The 14,683-nt window shown below is 44.8% G+C and overlaps 1 protein-coding gene across 4 annotated transcripts in view; it reads left to right on the top strand.

The window, feature by feature from the left end:
• Nucleotides 1-14,683, top strand: part of BCAR3 (BCAR3 adaptor protein, NSP family member) — a 136,966-nt gene that overhangs the window by 52,686 nt on the left and 69,597 nt on the right. For all 4 annotated transcript variants that reach the window (XM_086717583.1, XM_086717585.1, XM_086717582.1 and 1 more), the window contains exon 3: nt 4,433-4,472. In XM_086717583.1, coding sequence (XP_086573709.1) covers nt 4,433-4,472 — 40 coding nt within the window. The remainder of the gene's footprint in view (nt 1-4,432; nt 4,473-14,683) is intronic.

The raw sequence follows: 14,683 nt of genomic DNA, 5'->3' as shown, positions 1-14,683 counted from the left end.
ACATAGTGATGTTATTTAAAACTTAATAAACTTGAGAACAAAATAACAAGAGAGTCCAGTTTCATTCTGCTGCTTTCCTGCGGTCTGTGGACCGTGCCCTGCGGGGCAGCATGCCTGACAGAGGGCCCATGGGCGCCTGCCAGCCTCACCAGGTGTAAGAAGAGATGCACACGACATCATGGATTCACATGGGTGGGATTCATAATGTGCAAAAGCAAAATAAAACAAAAAAAAAAGCTTTTCATTTATATTGCCAAGTCCCTCTGTTTGTTTTCTAGTGATCTCTGTCAGAGAATATAAATCTGTGGCTTAAGGAGTGTTTGCTGCACAGACTTGTATGAATAATTGGATATTCTATTTCAAATTAGAGGCTGGGGCTACAGGGCCAACTGCTATGTTTTCTAGCTCCTATCTTTGGTTAGCCGGGATGATGTGACTGGCTGAGAAAGGAGACAGCACTTCTGCTTATAAACATCATTTTAATTTAGTTCAAGGCAATGATTTTTAAAGCCTTTGGATTTGTAACACACCTACTTGGCTTCATTATATCTCCTTGTGTCCCCTCCTTGCCTCTCTAAAAAGGAGACAGAGAACATGAGGATTCTCGAGGGCACCCCCGGGAGCACAGAACTAGAATCTGAGGACATTTGGATTCCCCTCTGCTCTTGAAGCAGAATGAACAAGGCTCCCTTAGCAGAGTTCAGTTGGGGGCAGGGTCAAGAGGGGCCTTGAGTTTTATCCCTCACCAGAGCCTCCAGTTTCTTCTCTTGTGCCCAGAGAAGTGTACAGTAAAGGATCAAAGAGGAACGAGGTTCATCTAAGGTGGGGGGCATTTTGGAGAGCACCCCAGGCTCCCTGGATGGGAGCGCACAGGCTGCTATGCCCCTAGGCGGTCTTGTCTCTGAGTGCGGGTCCTGCTGATCAGCATGGCCTCAGGAGCCACCCGGGCACAGTGCCTGGCCTGGCCCGTTGGTCACCCCACTTCTGCCTGAGACAGTTAGAAGGATCTCTTCTGAGGGAACCAGCTCAGAGAGTTTTCAGATATGTGTCTAGAGAAAGGAAGAGAGGAACTTTTCAACTTTCAGAGGTGAAAGGAAAAGGATTTTACAGCTAAATCTGGTGAGAAGAGCAGATCCTGGACAAAATGCTAAAAAGAATTTACGAAAAGGATGACATTTGAGCACTAAAAAAGGAGAGTTAAAATGGCAAACCATGACTATATGGTCTCGGTATTTGGCAAATACATTCTCCAAAATGAATGAAATGAAGCTCAAGGAAAATATTTGACAGTGTAAGCTGCCAGTGAAAAAATTCAAAGTTTCAAGTGAAAGTTAGAAGTTTGGAAAACTTATATCCTCCTCCATGAGCTTGATATTTCCCAAGGCTTTATAAGTTCTGATGAGATCAGTGATGATATTAACAAATGTGATTCTTTTTTTATATTCTAATGAAATGTGTCAAAACTTAGAATAACTGCATAACTCAGTGAACCAGTATTTTCCAGAACAGTGGTTACAGAATCACACATGGATAAAAGGCCCAATCAAGGTGCAAGATAGATGCAAAAGAGTACCAGACATGGTTTAAGATACCGCGTTACAACTGATCGTTTAGAAATTACCACTTGTTGAGTTTTGGTATGGTATCAAGAATAGCCATAAGTATCTGGAAATGAAATACCACTCCCTTCTCCAGTTACGTGTCTATGTGAGGATGGACTTTTTTCTAAACCAAGACCTATCACAACATACTGAATAGACAAGTAGATATGAGAATTCAGCTGCCCTATAAGCCAGACATGAAAAAGATTTGCAAAAATGTGAGACAGTGTCATTCGTCTCACTAAATTTTTGTTATGAAAACATGTCTCTTTGTAATAAAATTGTTTATATAAGTTTATTTTTTTAATATTAATATTTTGAAAATTTCTGTTTAATTTCTAATATCAGTAATCAGTACATATAACCCACATAAACAAAAGCTCTTTGGGGTCCTCAGTAATTTGGAGTGTGAAGAGATCCTGAGACCAAAAACATATGGAACCATTGACTTCAACTGCCCATACCTATACTATTTATCCATGGATGAAGACATGTATGTATAAATGTACGTAACATACACTAAAAATTTTTTTTTTCTGTGTTTATTTATGTTTGAGAGACAAAGCACAAGTGGGGGAGGGTCAGAGAGAGAGGAAGACACAGAATCCGGAGCAGGCTGCAGGCTCCAAGCTGTCAGCACAGAGCCTGATGTGGGGCTCGAACTCAAGAACCGTGAGATCTTGACCGGAGCCAAAGTCGGACGCTTAACTGACTGAGCCATCACACGCCCCCCTTTCTCTCTCACCTTGAGCCTCAGTCCCATTTGCCCACCATACAGGAGTGGGCAAATCGCGAGATCATGACCTGAGCAGGAGTCAAACACTCAACGGACTCGGTCACCCAGGTGACCCCATAACACACATTTTTAAGTGTACTTAAAAATAAAATTTGAGGGGCGCCTGGGTGGCTCAGTCGGTTAAGTGGCCAACTTCGGCTCAGGTCATGATCTCGCGGTCCATGAGTTCAAGCCCCGCGTCGGGCTCTGTGCTGACAGCTCGGAGCCTGGAGCCTGTTTCAGATTCTGTGTCTCCCTCTCTCTGACCCTCCCCCGTTCATGCTCTGTCTCTCTCTGTCTCAAAGAATAAATAAACGTTAAAAAAAAAAAAAATTAAAAAAATAAAATAAAATTTGAAGAGAACAGCATTTCAGTAGTTCTAACATCTTTCTGCCCTCACAAGGCCAGACCTCTGGGCAAGATGATTAACCTAAGACTAGATGGCTATATGCCTGAAATGTTAGTTCAGTAGAAAAACAGGGGTTCAAGAACTTAAAAGGGAGCACAGCCCAAGTGCTGTGGACAAAATTTTGAGTCCCTAGCCAGATGGTTCCGTGGATGCAAAGCCTGGTGACACTGAGATGGTGTCCAGAGCATGTGGCAGGAGAAGGGACGACCTGGCACAGCGGATGGACTCTGGATGCCGGATAAATGAACTTGAAGGCAAAGAGTTTTAAGGCTTCGAGGTTTATAGCCCTCTTTAATGGGAATGCACCCAGGGACAGAGAGCTTATGCTGTTCTCAGATCTTTTGGCCCTGCAAAGGGACTCATTCCAGAACCTAATCCACTGACGTGGAAAGGGGCATCTCAGATGCCACGCTGCCTCTGTGCAGGTGCCCTGGGCGTAGTCCCGAATGGACGGTCAAACCAGGCCAAGCATGGCTTTGGGAGTGGTATCCCTGAGCTGTGGGGTTGGGACTCCTTGTGCTCCGGCAGTGACCTTCTCTCTTGTCCTGGGAAGAAGTGCTGCCATCTTTCGAGGTCTCTCCACTGCCAGGGAAGTGTCACAGCCCACGGGTTTGGGGGTTGAGCCAACCCTTGTGGAGGAAGCTGCTTATCAGTAGGGCTTCTGAGAGACCCTCACCCTCACACTAAGGCCCACTCCCTTGAGAAGACTACTCTTACAGGCTTCACAGCCATTCTGTCCTTTCAAAATGATGCTGTCTCTGTGAGGATGTGTTGAGTTTCTGAAGTTTAAGACTGAAGGCAGCTGTCTTTTCACACCTTCTGTTGAGGGGCCACCTCATTATAACTCTGCAAGCACTGAAAACGGCCACTCTCACGTCTCCCCCTCCTCTCCTTTGGCCTAGTCAGATTCTCTTCTTTCTGTAAGAAGTCAGCCTCCTTAAGGCCACCTGCTGTTGTTTACTTTTCACTCTCTGGTCAATTCCAGCATCATATTATGACAGACACGAGCAGACATTAGATAGGGAGAGAAGAATACTTGGGTGCCAAAGAAAATGGGATGGATTTCTCTGCTTGACACCAGGGGTGGGTGGGTAATGGAGGCAGCAATAAAAAAAAGGCAAATGTGGTCTAGAAAGCTGGGTATACAGACTCCATCCTCTCCCCTTGGTGCTAGGTGACCTTGGATAGCCACTGGGCCCACCTCAGTCTCCATTTTCTTCTGTCAAAGTGAGCATGATACAGCTGTCTGATCCAGAGTACCCCTCATTTGGGCATCCAGTCCTGCTTTACACCCACCTCTATCCTCCGTGTTCTTTCCTTCAGATTTCTAGGCTAATTTTTATGCTCGAGTGAAAGTAGACTCACTACATGGAAGTCTAACATTTGGAGCCTGAATGTGATAAAGCACTTGGAGCTTCTAAACAGAAATTATGGTGGTGTCCTACCATCTACCCCTACCCCCAACACACACCATGAAAGGAATCTGTATTTGTTCTAACTTCCTTATCTGTCTGCTGGGAGTATTGCTGGGGAGGTGGGCCTATCTTAATAATCTGAATGAATAGGGGGAATTAATGTTGGATACGTTTTACTCAGTGCAAGAATGCATTGTTCTCAGTTCTCATACTTACCATTTTCTCTTTTCAGGGATCAGCATCTTCTGGACCCAACCCTGGAATATGTGAAGGTAGGAAACCAGGATTTAACATGAAATTAGGACACTGCGTAATCGATTTCCCTTTTTTAACACAGTGTTGCCAAATAATGCTGCAGTCTGGCCTGTGTAGGAAGCTTCTCACGTTGGAACAACCAGGGGGTAATCTGACTCTCTCAGGCCTTCAGTAACTTTTGTAGAGGTCTTACGTCATCCTATTATAGGTCTACAGTCTTTTTCCTCTTATCTGAAACCCTCGGGGCCAGATGGGTTTTTAAATTCAGAATTTTTTTAGGAAGGTAATCGGGTACATATATATAAAAACATCCTCAGAGGGGCCTAGGGTCAGTACTCCGTACTCAAGCTCATTATTTCATCAGTGAAACGTAAGAGTATTCACACAAAGTGAGATAAACAGACTACAAATGATCTTATGTAGTGCAGCTCACGTTTTGCCACCGGATGAGGTCAGGTTTGATTTGCCACCAAATGACTGACTTGAAATTTTTCAGTTTTCAGAGTGTTTTGGATTTGGGGATGGTAGATAACGAATTGTGAGCCTGTGTTTATCTTCGGTGGAGGACTGAAGCCTCCCTGAGCTTTTCTGGGTCGGCTTTCCTTTCCAACAGCCCCTCTCCTATGTGGTGGCTAATCTAGGACTGTGAGCTGTGGGAATACGCTGCTTTTCAGTGGGGCTGACATTCAATGCTTCTAAATAGGCAACACCTGGAAACAGTGGTCTCCTTCTGAGCAGAAAGAAAAGATGCTTTTTCCTTCTCCCTTCCCCACACCATCTTCTTGGGTGTGTTTGTGTATATATGTTTGCTTTATTTTCTTTTTGAGAACTGAAATCTGGTACCTGCTATGGTAGAAGAGAGAACTTTGATTTGTCACAGTTTCTTGGATTGTCACAGATTCCAGGATTGCCTCCTGGGAGCCACATTCCAACCTCATTATTGTAAGGGCAGCATCACAGTTTGGGGGTATTTAGGCCTATTGCTGTTTTGTGTGCCTGTGCCTGCCCCATTTTTGGCATTTCTTCTCTCTTTAGACCAGAGGATGGAAGAGAGAAGAGAAAGCTCTATTAGAATCACTTAGTCACTTGAGGTAGTCATAATAAAGTTTGTTGGAAGGGAGGTGGGTATTATTTTTTCCTCTCTCATACCCAGGCTACGTCTGAACTGTAGTTTCACTGCAACAAATGTACAGTCCTAAACCAGTATGGCTGCTGTGTCAGAGTACAAAAGAGCTTTATAAATGATGCCTGTGTCCCTCCTGAACACGTCCACCTTTGTTTTTATGCAGGTTGTATGCTGCAAAACAATAGGGGGGTGCTATTCGCAGGACTATGATTTGACTTGACCATGATGTAAAAAATGTGCCCTGGAATTAGGCAGTGTGTAAATCACAGCTGCCTTTTAAAAGCCACCATGTCATGTTTCAGAAATGGGTGTCTCCCACTGTAGGCTCACTCAGGCTGGGCTTATTAGCAAGCACAGACCCTTCCCTTACTCCAGTAACTTGGTTTTTCTTTGACAATGTCCAAGCCTTTAAGATAATCCAGTGATGAATTCTAAGTTAAACATAGATTCTGGAATGATCTGGAATGATGATATTTAAGCTGTCACATCACGTTCATGAATATCGGCCATTCTAAGTGGGGTAAGAAGAGATATGCGGGTTCTTGGTGGCTTCTGCTTGCTAGGCTCTCCTTGCCTTCCCCAGCAGTGAGACGTGATGGGACCGCTCTTAGTGGCTCAAGGGTACTTTTTTCCAAGGACCTGTTGAGGTGTTCCAAAGGTCACTCTTTGCTCCCAACCTTGTCTGAATCTGATCGGGGCTTTATAAATGATGTCCCTGTGCTTCTCCTGGATGCCTCACATTTCTTTCTTTCTTTCTTTCTTTCTTTCTTTCTTTCTTTCTTCCTTCCTTCCTTCCTTCCTTCCTTCCTTCCTTCCTTCCTTCCTTCCTTTCTTTCTTTCTTTCTCACTTTGCCCTTGGTTTGGAGGGGCAGTTTGGGGATTTGTTCAGCATATGTGGGATATTTCCATTTGTTTCTTTGGGTACAGAAGCTCCAAAAGCATGTTCATGGAGGCCTTTGACCTCCAGGTCTAAATTGACCCATGTGTCACACTTCTTGGGCCAGTGCAGGCTCATCCTAGCATTTCTCAGACTTGGTTGCCCTCTCAAGCCTGGCTGACCAGTCCATGTGATGAAGGCCTTGTAAATGGTGCCTGCTGGAGCCTAGTGACTTTGGAGGGTGACTGAAAATAATCAAGGGAGGTAAGATAGTTGTAGATGAACTGGGATGCAGTTTGGCCCCTCCTGACTCAGAGCTGTTACTTCTCCCTGATCCCCTGGTATACTTAATACCTCTTAGGCACGTAGAAAAGTAGAAATTCTATGTAAAAGTCATTGCCTTGTGTAGAGTCCCCTTCTGGAGACTTATCAGCCCAAAAAACAAGATTCAAGGGAGCACATTTTTATGGGCCACATAATGGGGGTGGGCTGATCTCTGAGAGTTCTCTCAGTGGTGGAAGCAGCCAGGCATGGCCAATAGACAGCTCTTCTCATTCTGTGGAGAACCACAGGCCCAGGTCTCTGTCTTCAAATGCCTTCTATTTCACATGGGAGGCTTTCTAACCATCCTCACTGGGTTTTCCCAGTGCCCAGGTATGAGATCTGGGACTGGCTCCCTCTCCTTGTGCCTGGGGGAGCCAAGGCACTGGGGGATTGGGTGGTGCTGGGGCTGCAGTATTGTGGCAGAGAGTGGGTAGAGAATGAATCCAAAATTCACTTCTGTCCAGTTTGTACTCTGTGTCCTCCTAACACTGTGCAGTTTGTATCGAAGCGAATTAATACGGCGTGAAAGGGGACCAGTCCGCGGTTGCTAGGCTACAAGTAGCTCCTCTGTGCCCAGAATGGAGGGAACCATGCATGGCTGAGAAGCCCCAGGGCTGTTGGCGGTTCTTTCACTTCCTGCTGGGGCCTCCCAACTGCACCTAGACCCACCAGCTGAATACCATGTTTGGATGTGCTAACAAAATTAGAGCAGCTCCAAAGTAGCCAGGGGATTTTTGGAATCTTGCTCTCTACTGTTTCTGTCTCTTTAATTCTGACCGTTAGAGAGGAGTTTTGTTCTTTCTTTTCTTTTAAAAAAACTTTTTAATGTTTATTTATATTTAAGAGAGAGAGAGAGAGAGAGCACGCACACAAACGGTGGAGGGGCAGAAAGAGAAGCAGACAGAATCTGAGGCAGGCTCCGGGCTCCCAGCTGTTAGCACAGAGCCAGATGAGGGGCTTGAACTCACCAGCCATGAGATCATGACCTAAGTCAGAGGCTTAACCGTCTGAGCCACCCAGGCACCCCAGTTTTCCCTTTCTCAACTTTTTCCTTATTTTCTGAGCCTTCCCTTCTCCCCACATTTTTCCCCCACAGTAGCTCATGCTTAAACTCATCTTAAAAGTCTGGTTTTAACTGTTTTGTGCAATCATGAGGTCCTTTTCAGTAACCACATAATATTGTCTTTTTCACTGTACCCAAAAGAAATCACTTCTTCCAGGTTGGAAAGCAGAAACCTCCACAGTGCCTCCACCTTTCTCCTGCTCTTTAGTTGTTAGTGACTTTCATGAGTTGTGCACAGCTCTGGAATTTTCCTCTGCGTACCTAGCATACCTTACTGGAGATAAAAACTTTTTTTTTTTTTTTTTTAAACAGGAAATAGCTTTTGGAGGAAATAGCCCTAGGCAAAATTGTGAAGAAGAGTTTATATTCTGGGCTTCTTTACTTACTCACTGCCCCATTCGATTTTTGTCGTATTTTTACCCCCATTACAATGTATTTATTTAGTGTCTACTTTCTTAGACCTGTGTCTGGTAACTACTAGAACATTTGATAAAATGTACTAAAATGTGAATAAATGAGGGTGCCTGTTTTGTTGGGTCAGTTAAGCATCCAACTTCAGCTCAGGTCATGATCTCCTGCTCTTGCAGTTCGTGAGTTCGAGCCATGCGTTGGGCTCTGTGCTGGCAGCTCAGAGCCTGGAGCCTGCTTCAGATTCTACGTCTCCCTCTCTCTCTCTGCCCCTCCCCTACTCTCTCTTTCTCTCTCTCAAAATAAATAAACATTAAAAAAGTCTTTAAAATGTTAATAAATGATAATAGCTCAGTGTGTTAACCTTCCCAGAATAACATTCGCATGGTGGACTCCAGATTACACAACCCCTAAGAACCCACAGAGAGGGGAGAACGGTGTACCTCTGTGTGACTTTGGACTTTGCACCTTCTCTCTGTGGCTTCTGTCTTCTCACAGCTAGAAAATCAGGGAATGGGTGAATGTCCTTTGAACATTTTAAGGATCATCTATACCTGTGATAGGCTGGAGGGGAAAGTTTTTTATACCAAGCGGTAAGGGATTCTTCATCTATCACTCTTGACCATAAAAGTGCCATATTGATTGGAAGATGATGTGTCTCAGACATTAAGACCAAGGATGTGAGAGCTAATAACTGCCCACCCATCACATTACTTCAAAAGATTGTACCTCAACACTCCTGCAGCTGTTCTTACCATCCATTATGCTTTCACTTTTGTAACCCCTTCTTGAACCTGTGAAACTTACTTTCATTTTCACTATTTTTTTCTTTTCTTTTTCTTGGGGCTACTTCTTTAAGCGTCAAGAGTTGCCCCCCACCATACACTAAATTTTACAAATTTATTTCCTATCTTCTCCCCCTTTATAGATCTATCTTCCTTTTAGACTGAAGATTCTTTGTAGATGCTTCTTCACACACAAGCCTTACAGTCATTTTAATAAAACATCTCTTTGCTGGGAATGGTTTAAAAACACATTTTTTAGGGGAGGTGATGATTGGGCAGAGCTGGGTGAGTTTTCTTATAAGAGAAATGTTAATTATAGATTTTTCATTTTAAAATGCCCTTAAGAAAGATAAATCGGAAAACAAAGCCAGGAAGCAGAAAAGAAAATCGGGATGACTGTTTTTCAAATTAGCCAAGATGTAGGCAAGCCCATTTTCGTGGCGAGGCTATAAACAGCACAATGCCCGCCTGTGGACAAAGGCCTGCTCTCCAGGCGACCGCAGTTAGCAAGTGTCAGGACGGAATGCAGCCTTTTGTCCCGGGCTAGCCTCCTAGTGAACAAATATCCTTTCTTTTGTAGTCAGCCTGGGTGGATTCTTGCTGGAACCACTTGCGAGCTTTTCTGAAATGATTTGCGGTTTCTGAGCTCCTTCGCAGGCTAGGAGAAAGGAGAGGGCTGGAGCTGTTATCCTGAGTGGGGATCGGAATCCTCCGACGGCTCGTTCCCCTCAACGCCGCCCCCCCCCCGCCCCCCCCGCCCGTCCCCTGTCCCCCGTCCCCTGTCCCCCGTCCCCCCTCCCGTCCCCTGTCCCCCGTCCCCCGTTCCCTGTTCCCCGTCCCCCGTTCCCTGTTCCCACCACCCAGCGCGCATGAGCAGCTCCCGAGTCCGGGGATCCTTGGCAATCAGTCCTCTGTGGGGTTAATTCTCCGAAATGCTCCTTGTGAGAGGGCCCTACAGATAAGACAGGCTGCCCAAGGCTCAGATCTCAGCAAGGCCGCTTCCTGCAGCCGGCCCGGGCTACATTAGGTCACCCAGCAGATTAAAAGAGTAATTATGCGAATTCCAGCGCCAAGAATAAGCGCGCGGGCCGGCGTTGGGACCTCGTGGGAGAGGGGCCAGCGAGGCTGCGTTCGCTTTGTGCTCAAGATGGCTGCAGCCATGGTCACGGTTAAATAGCTGCCTTTGAGGGACGTCTTTTCTTCCAGCGGGGAAAACAGGCTAGTCTGCTCTGAATTAGCCAGCTAACAAAGTCATGAAAGGGACTTACGAAAACAATGGTACGCTGTACATTCCGTGAGATTTTAGCAAGTTATATGAACCAAATAACGGCCCAATTGGCTGGCTCTGCAGGTTTTTGCCTGAGTGTGCACATCCGCAGAGCCAGCACCGTGCCCTGTGGGACCAGAAGATCAAACGCTGCCCACGGTGAATGTGAAACAGCCCTGGGGCTCACATTCGGAGGAGCGAGTGAGAGCTCCCATCCACCCTCTCCCACTCCACCCCAAAAACATTCTCTGCAAATCTTCTTGGGAGGTTTAACGTTACTACCTTTTAAAAACCAATTACAGAGGCAGGGTGGGAAGACTGAAGAATAGGGGTGGAGGACAAGTCCCTCTTTCAAAGGAATCTTTTCCCGCAGGTCTTTGAAAATGCAGTCATTTGTAAAAAGCAAAATCTTGTCATGAAATTGTATGCTCATTTAAAATCTATATGTGAATGTTCATAGCGACATGATTTATAATTGACAAAAACTGGAAACAGTTCAAATGCCCTTTAACTGGTGAATGGCGAAACTGTAGGATACCATACAATGGCGCGATAGTCAGCCTAAAAAAGAATGGACTGTCAGTATAAAAACTTACTAGTGACAGAAAACAGATGAGAGGTTGACTGCAAAAGGGAACAAAAGAACTTTTAAAATGATAGAAACACCTTGATTATGGTTGTTTCAAAGCTCACAGAATGATACTTTTTAAAAGGGGTGATTCTTACTCTGTGTAAATTAAACCTCAGTGAACGTGACTTTAAAAAGGCAAACTAAAACCTTACCATATTTTAGCCCTTAAGTGCTGTCACCCCAGTAGCGGAAATGTTTGATTTGGAGATGGGCTACCTCAGACTGCTGATCACATGGTGAAAGTGCTGAGCTTATGGATATTTTACTGCATTGGCTCATTCAACAGATAGTTGTGAGCATGTATCACGTGTTGGTAATTGCTCAGTGGAGTGAGAGGTGGGAGCAAAGTGTTTCCAAGAGCCTAACCTTAGATAGTGGCAGTGGGCGGGGAAAGTCAGGGCAGGGCCTGGAGGCCTTTCCAAGAGAGAATTAAGAGCCATTTTATTAGGTGAGTTGACAGTTCCTCGCGGACTTAACTGGAGGAGGTGAGGAAGAGGAAGCCAGAGGAGGTTCCAGAGGTCACACGAGTGTCTGGCATCTTGCCCAGAAGCCAGTGAATATTTTAGGGGAGGACAGGAAATTTCCAGTTGGAGACCTTGTTACCACAATGACATTAAGTTAACTGATGAGCATGTGGGGATATCATTAGATTGGTAGGATCAGCAAACTATAGCCGGAGACCAAATCTGGCCTGCAGCCTGTTATTGTCTGTCCTGTAAGCTAAAAACGGATTTCACACTTGAAATGTTTTTTGTTTTTTGTTTTTTTAAATCAAAAGAGGAATGTGAAAATTATAAAATTCAGGTTTCAACATGCATAAAGCTTTATTGGAACACAGCCTCACCCATTCATTTACATGTTGCTGCTTTCTCACCATAACCATGGAGTTGAGTAGATATGACAGAATGGGCAGCAAAGCCTCATATATTTACTGTCAGGCCCTTTACAGAAAAGATTTGCTGACTCCTGCTCTAGACTATATGTATATTCACTGTTCCTGGTTTGCCTCTCAATAATGCATGGTAGGCTTTCAATAAAAATGCATAGTAGGCTTTCAGCCTTGCGTCATGGACATCACTGTTATCTCGCCTGGTGACATAGCAACGAGTCCTTGTGCAAGTTGTGAGACCTTGCACATTCACAGAGATGCTACAGTGGCAATCCTGCACGATTTGGATGCAACTTGGCATCTTGTGGGGTAGACCTGTCTGCTCTGAGCAGCATCTCCCGCTGGGCCCATCACATCTAAGGCCTTCAGTTTTGTTGGCTGAACAGGTGTGTGGGGACAGCACAGGTGCTGCAATCCTGACGGTTCTTGCCTGGGGCTTGTCTAGATAATTTCCTCAGGCCAGATTGCTCCCCCCAATGCAGATTGAGATGCGTTTTCTCAGTATCCCAAGTCAAAAGTAAATTCTCCCTGGGCCTCCTGAACTTGATGGTTTGAATCAAGGTCAAACCCTGGAGCTGCCCTCTAAAGGTGCTCAAAGGAACCTTGTCTGGCCTAGTACAGCTAGGTTCACCTTTATATTTTATGCCACAGCCTTCATCCTTGACTAAAAGTAAGAGGACTCCTCTGGGATCCCAAGCAATGGCAGGTAGAGAGGTGGCAAAGAGACTGGAAAACTAGCATGCAAGCGAGAATCGAAACTGTGGCATCTGACTAGGCTCCGTTTTATAATCGGACTTCAGAACCCTCCTCATGTGGCCTGTCTACCTCTGACCTCATTCTGCCATCTGCCTTAGTGGGATATTCCTCCATCCTGGCTTTTCCTACTGGTCCCCGGTCTTTGCCTTTTCTTTGGCATGAATGCTTCTTTTACAGTTGAGTGGTTTAAAGTGGGTTGAACTGTGTTGCCCCAAAACATATATTGAAGTACGAACCCCCAGTACCTGTAAATGTGGCCTTGTTTGGAAAGAAGGTCTTTGCAGGTATGATCACACTGGGATGAGATCATACTGGATTAGGGTGCACCCTAATCCAAAGACCAGTGTTCTTATAAGAAGAGAGGAATTTGTGCACAAAGGCACTGACACACAGGGAGAACGAATGCCATGTGACCATGGAAGCAGAAATTGGAGTTGATGTGTGGATAAGCCAACAACACCAAGGAGTATAGCCATCACAATCTAAGAAGAGGCAGGGAAGGGTCTTCCTCTGGAGCTTTCAGAGAGAATGTGACTTTTGCCAACAGCTTAGTTTTGGACTCTTAGCCTCCAGAACTGTGAGAGAATAAATTTCTATTTTAAAGCCACCAAATCTGTGGTGTTTTGTTACAGCAGTAGGAAGCCAACATAGATCCAAACCCCTAGCTTAGTTGTGTGACTTGGGGCAAATTTCTGAAATTCTCTGGAGATGGGTTTCCTTGACAGTAAATGGGAGCACATAGGAATTAAATTAGTTGCTACATGTAAAGTTATCAGCACAGTGCCTGACATGCAGATAGCACTCAGCAAATACTAATTTAGTTACTATCACCGTCATCTCCTGTGTGGTGTGACTCAGATTTCATTGCCTCAGAGAGACCTTCCCTGACCCCACTGCTGAAAGCTGCCTCCCCACGTCACTATGTCATTACTCTGGGGATCATCACTTGTCCCAAGTTCTATTTGTTTAAAAAATCAGGGGGTGCCTGGGTGGCTCGGTTGGGCGTCCGACTTCGGCGCAGGTCATGATCTCGCGGTCCGTGAGTTTAAGCCCCGCGTCAGGCTCTGTGCTGACAGCTCAGAGCCTGGAGCCTGTTTCGGATTCTGTGTCTCCCTCTCTCTCTGACCTTCCCCCATTCATGCTCTGTCTCTCTCTGTCTCAAAAATGAATAAACGTTAAAAAAAGAATCAAAACAACCCCAAAAGCCTCACTAGCAGGTGAGTTCTGAGGGCATGGACCTTTTCTTAATACTTAGTGACTGACTGATGACCACATAAAACCAGATGCAAACGGCATTTAAATGGAAGGAAGAAGGAATGAGGGTGTTCTAAAGATCTTAAAGTTTTCCAAGAAGCAAGTAACACTCAGCATCTCTAAAACTTTTCCAGAAATTTCTCCAGTGATTTTATTTAATGAAAGCAAGAAGATTCCTATCCTGTCTTCATTCTCTCGCCAACCTGGTATAGGATAAAAATTGTGGGGTCGCTGTTGTCACCTTAAATAGTCACACATTTAGGCAGAGGTAGATATACTTTTTTTTTTTAAAGTGTAGTTCTGGCAACCTCTGTGGCTCAGACCTATCAGTTCCTCAACAGATCTTGTTATCAGCTCCCAAATGAGAGCCATGCTTTTTTTTTTTTTTTTTTTTTAAGCGTTGCAATCGTTGTTCAATTCCGCCCTCTAGTGGAAATAATATGTCACAACAGTGCAGCGTTTGGCTACAGTTCATTGTCTAAATATTCTGGGAGCTTTTCATATTAAACTATTAACATTTTAACTTCAGAACTAAAGGCTGTGTTTAAAGTAAATAAAGAGGCAGGTGGTTTTCTTTGGGTTTATATTAAACAGATTAAAATTGTAAAGGCATTTTATTAATAGAGTAAATTGTCTTACATTCTTGGACAAAAATCTCTTAAGATGCTGTAACACTGCATGTAGATTTTGAGTGGGGAGGGGCAGTTGGTCGTGATCTGAAGTTTTACCTGTGGCAACCAAGAAGTATCCTTGGAAAAAATGATATTTGGGGGAACCTGCCTGGCTCAGTCGGTTAATTGTCTGACTTCCACTCAGGCCATGATCTCACAGTTTGCAAGTTCCAGCCC

This window comes from Puma concolor, chromosome C1 (assembly GCF_028749965.1).
Source record: "Puma concolor isolate L17-30 chromosome C1, mPumCon1.1.hap2, whole genome shotgun sequence".
In the NCBI taxonomy this organism is placed as follows: domain Eukaryota; kingdom Metazoa; phylum Chordata; class Mammalia; order Carnivora; family Felidae; genus Puma; species Puma concolor.
This window is presented reverse-complemented; position numbering and strand designations above follow the sequence as displayed.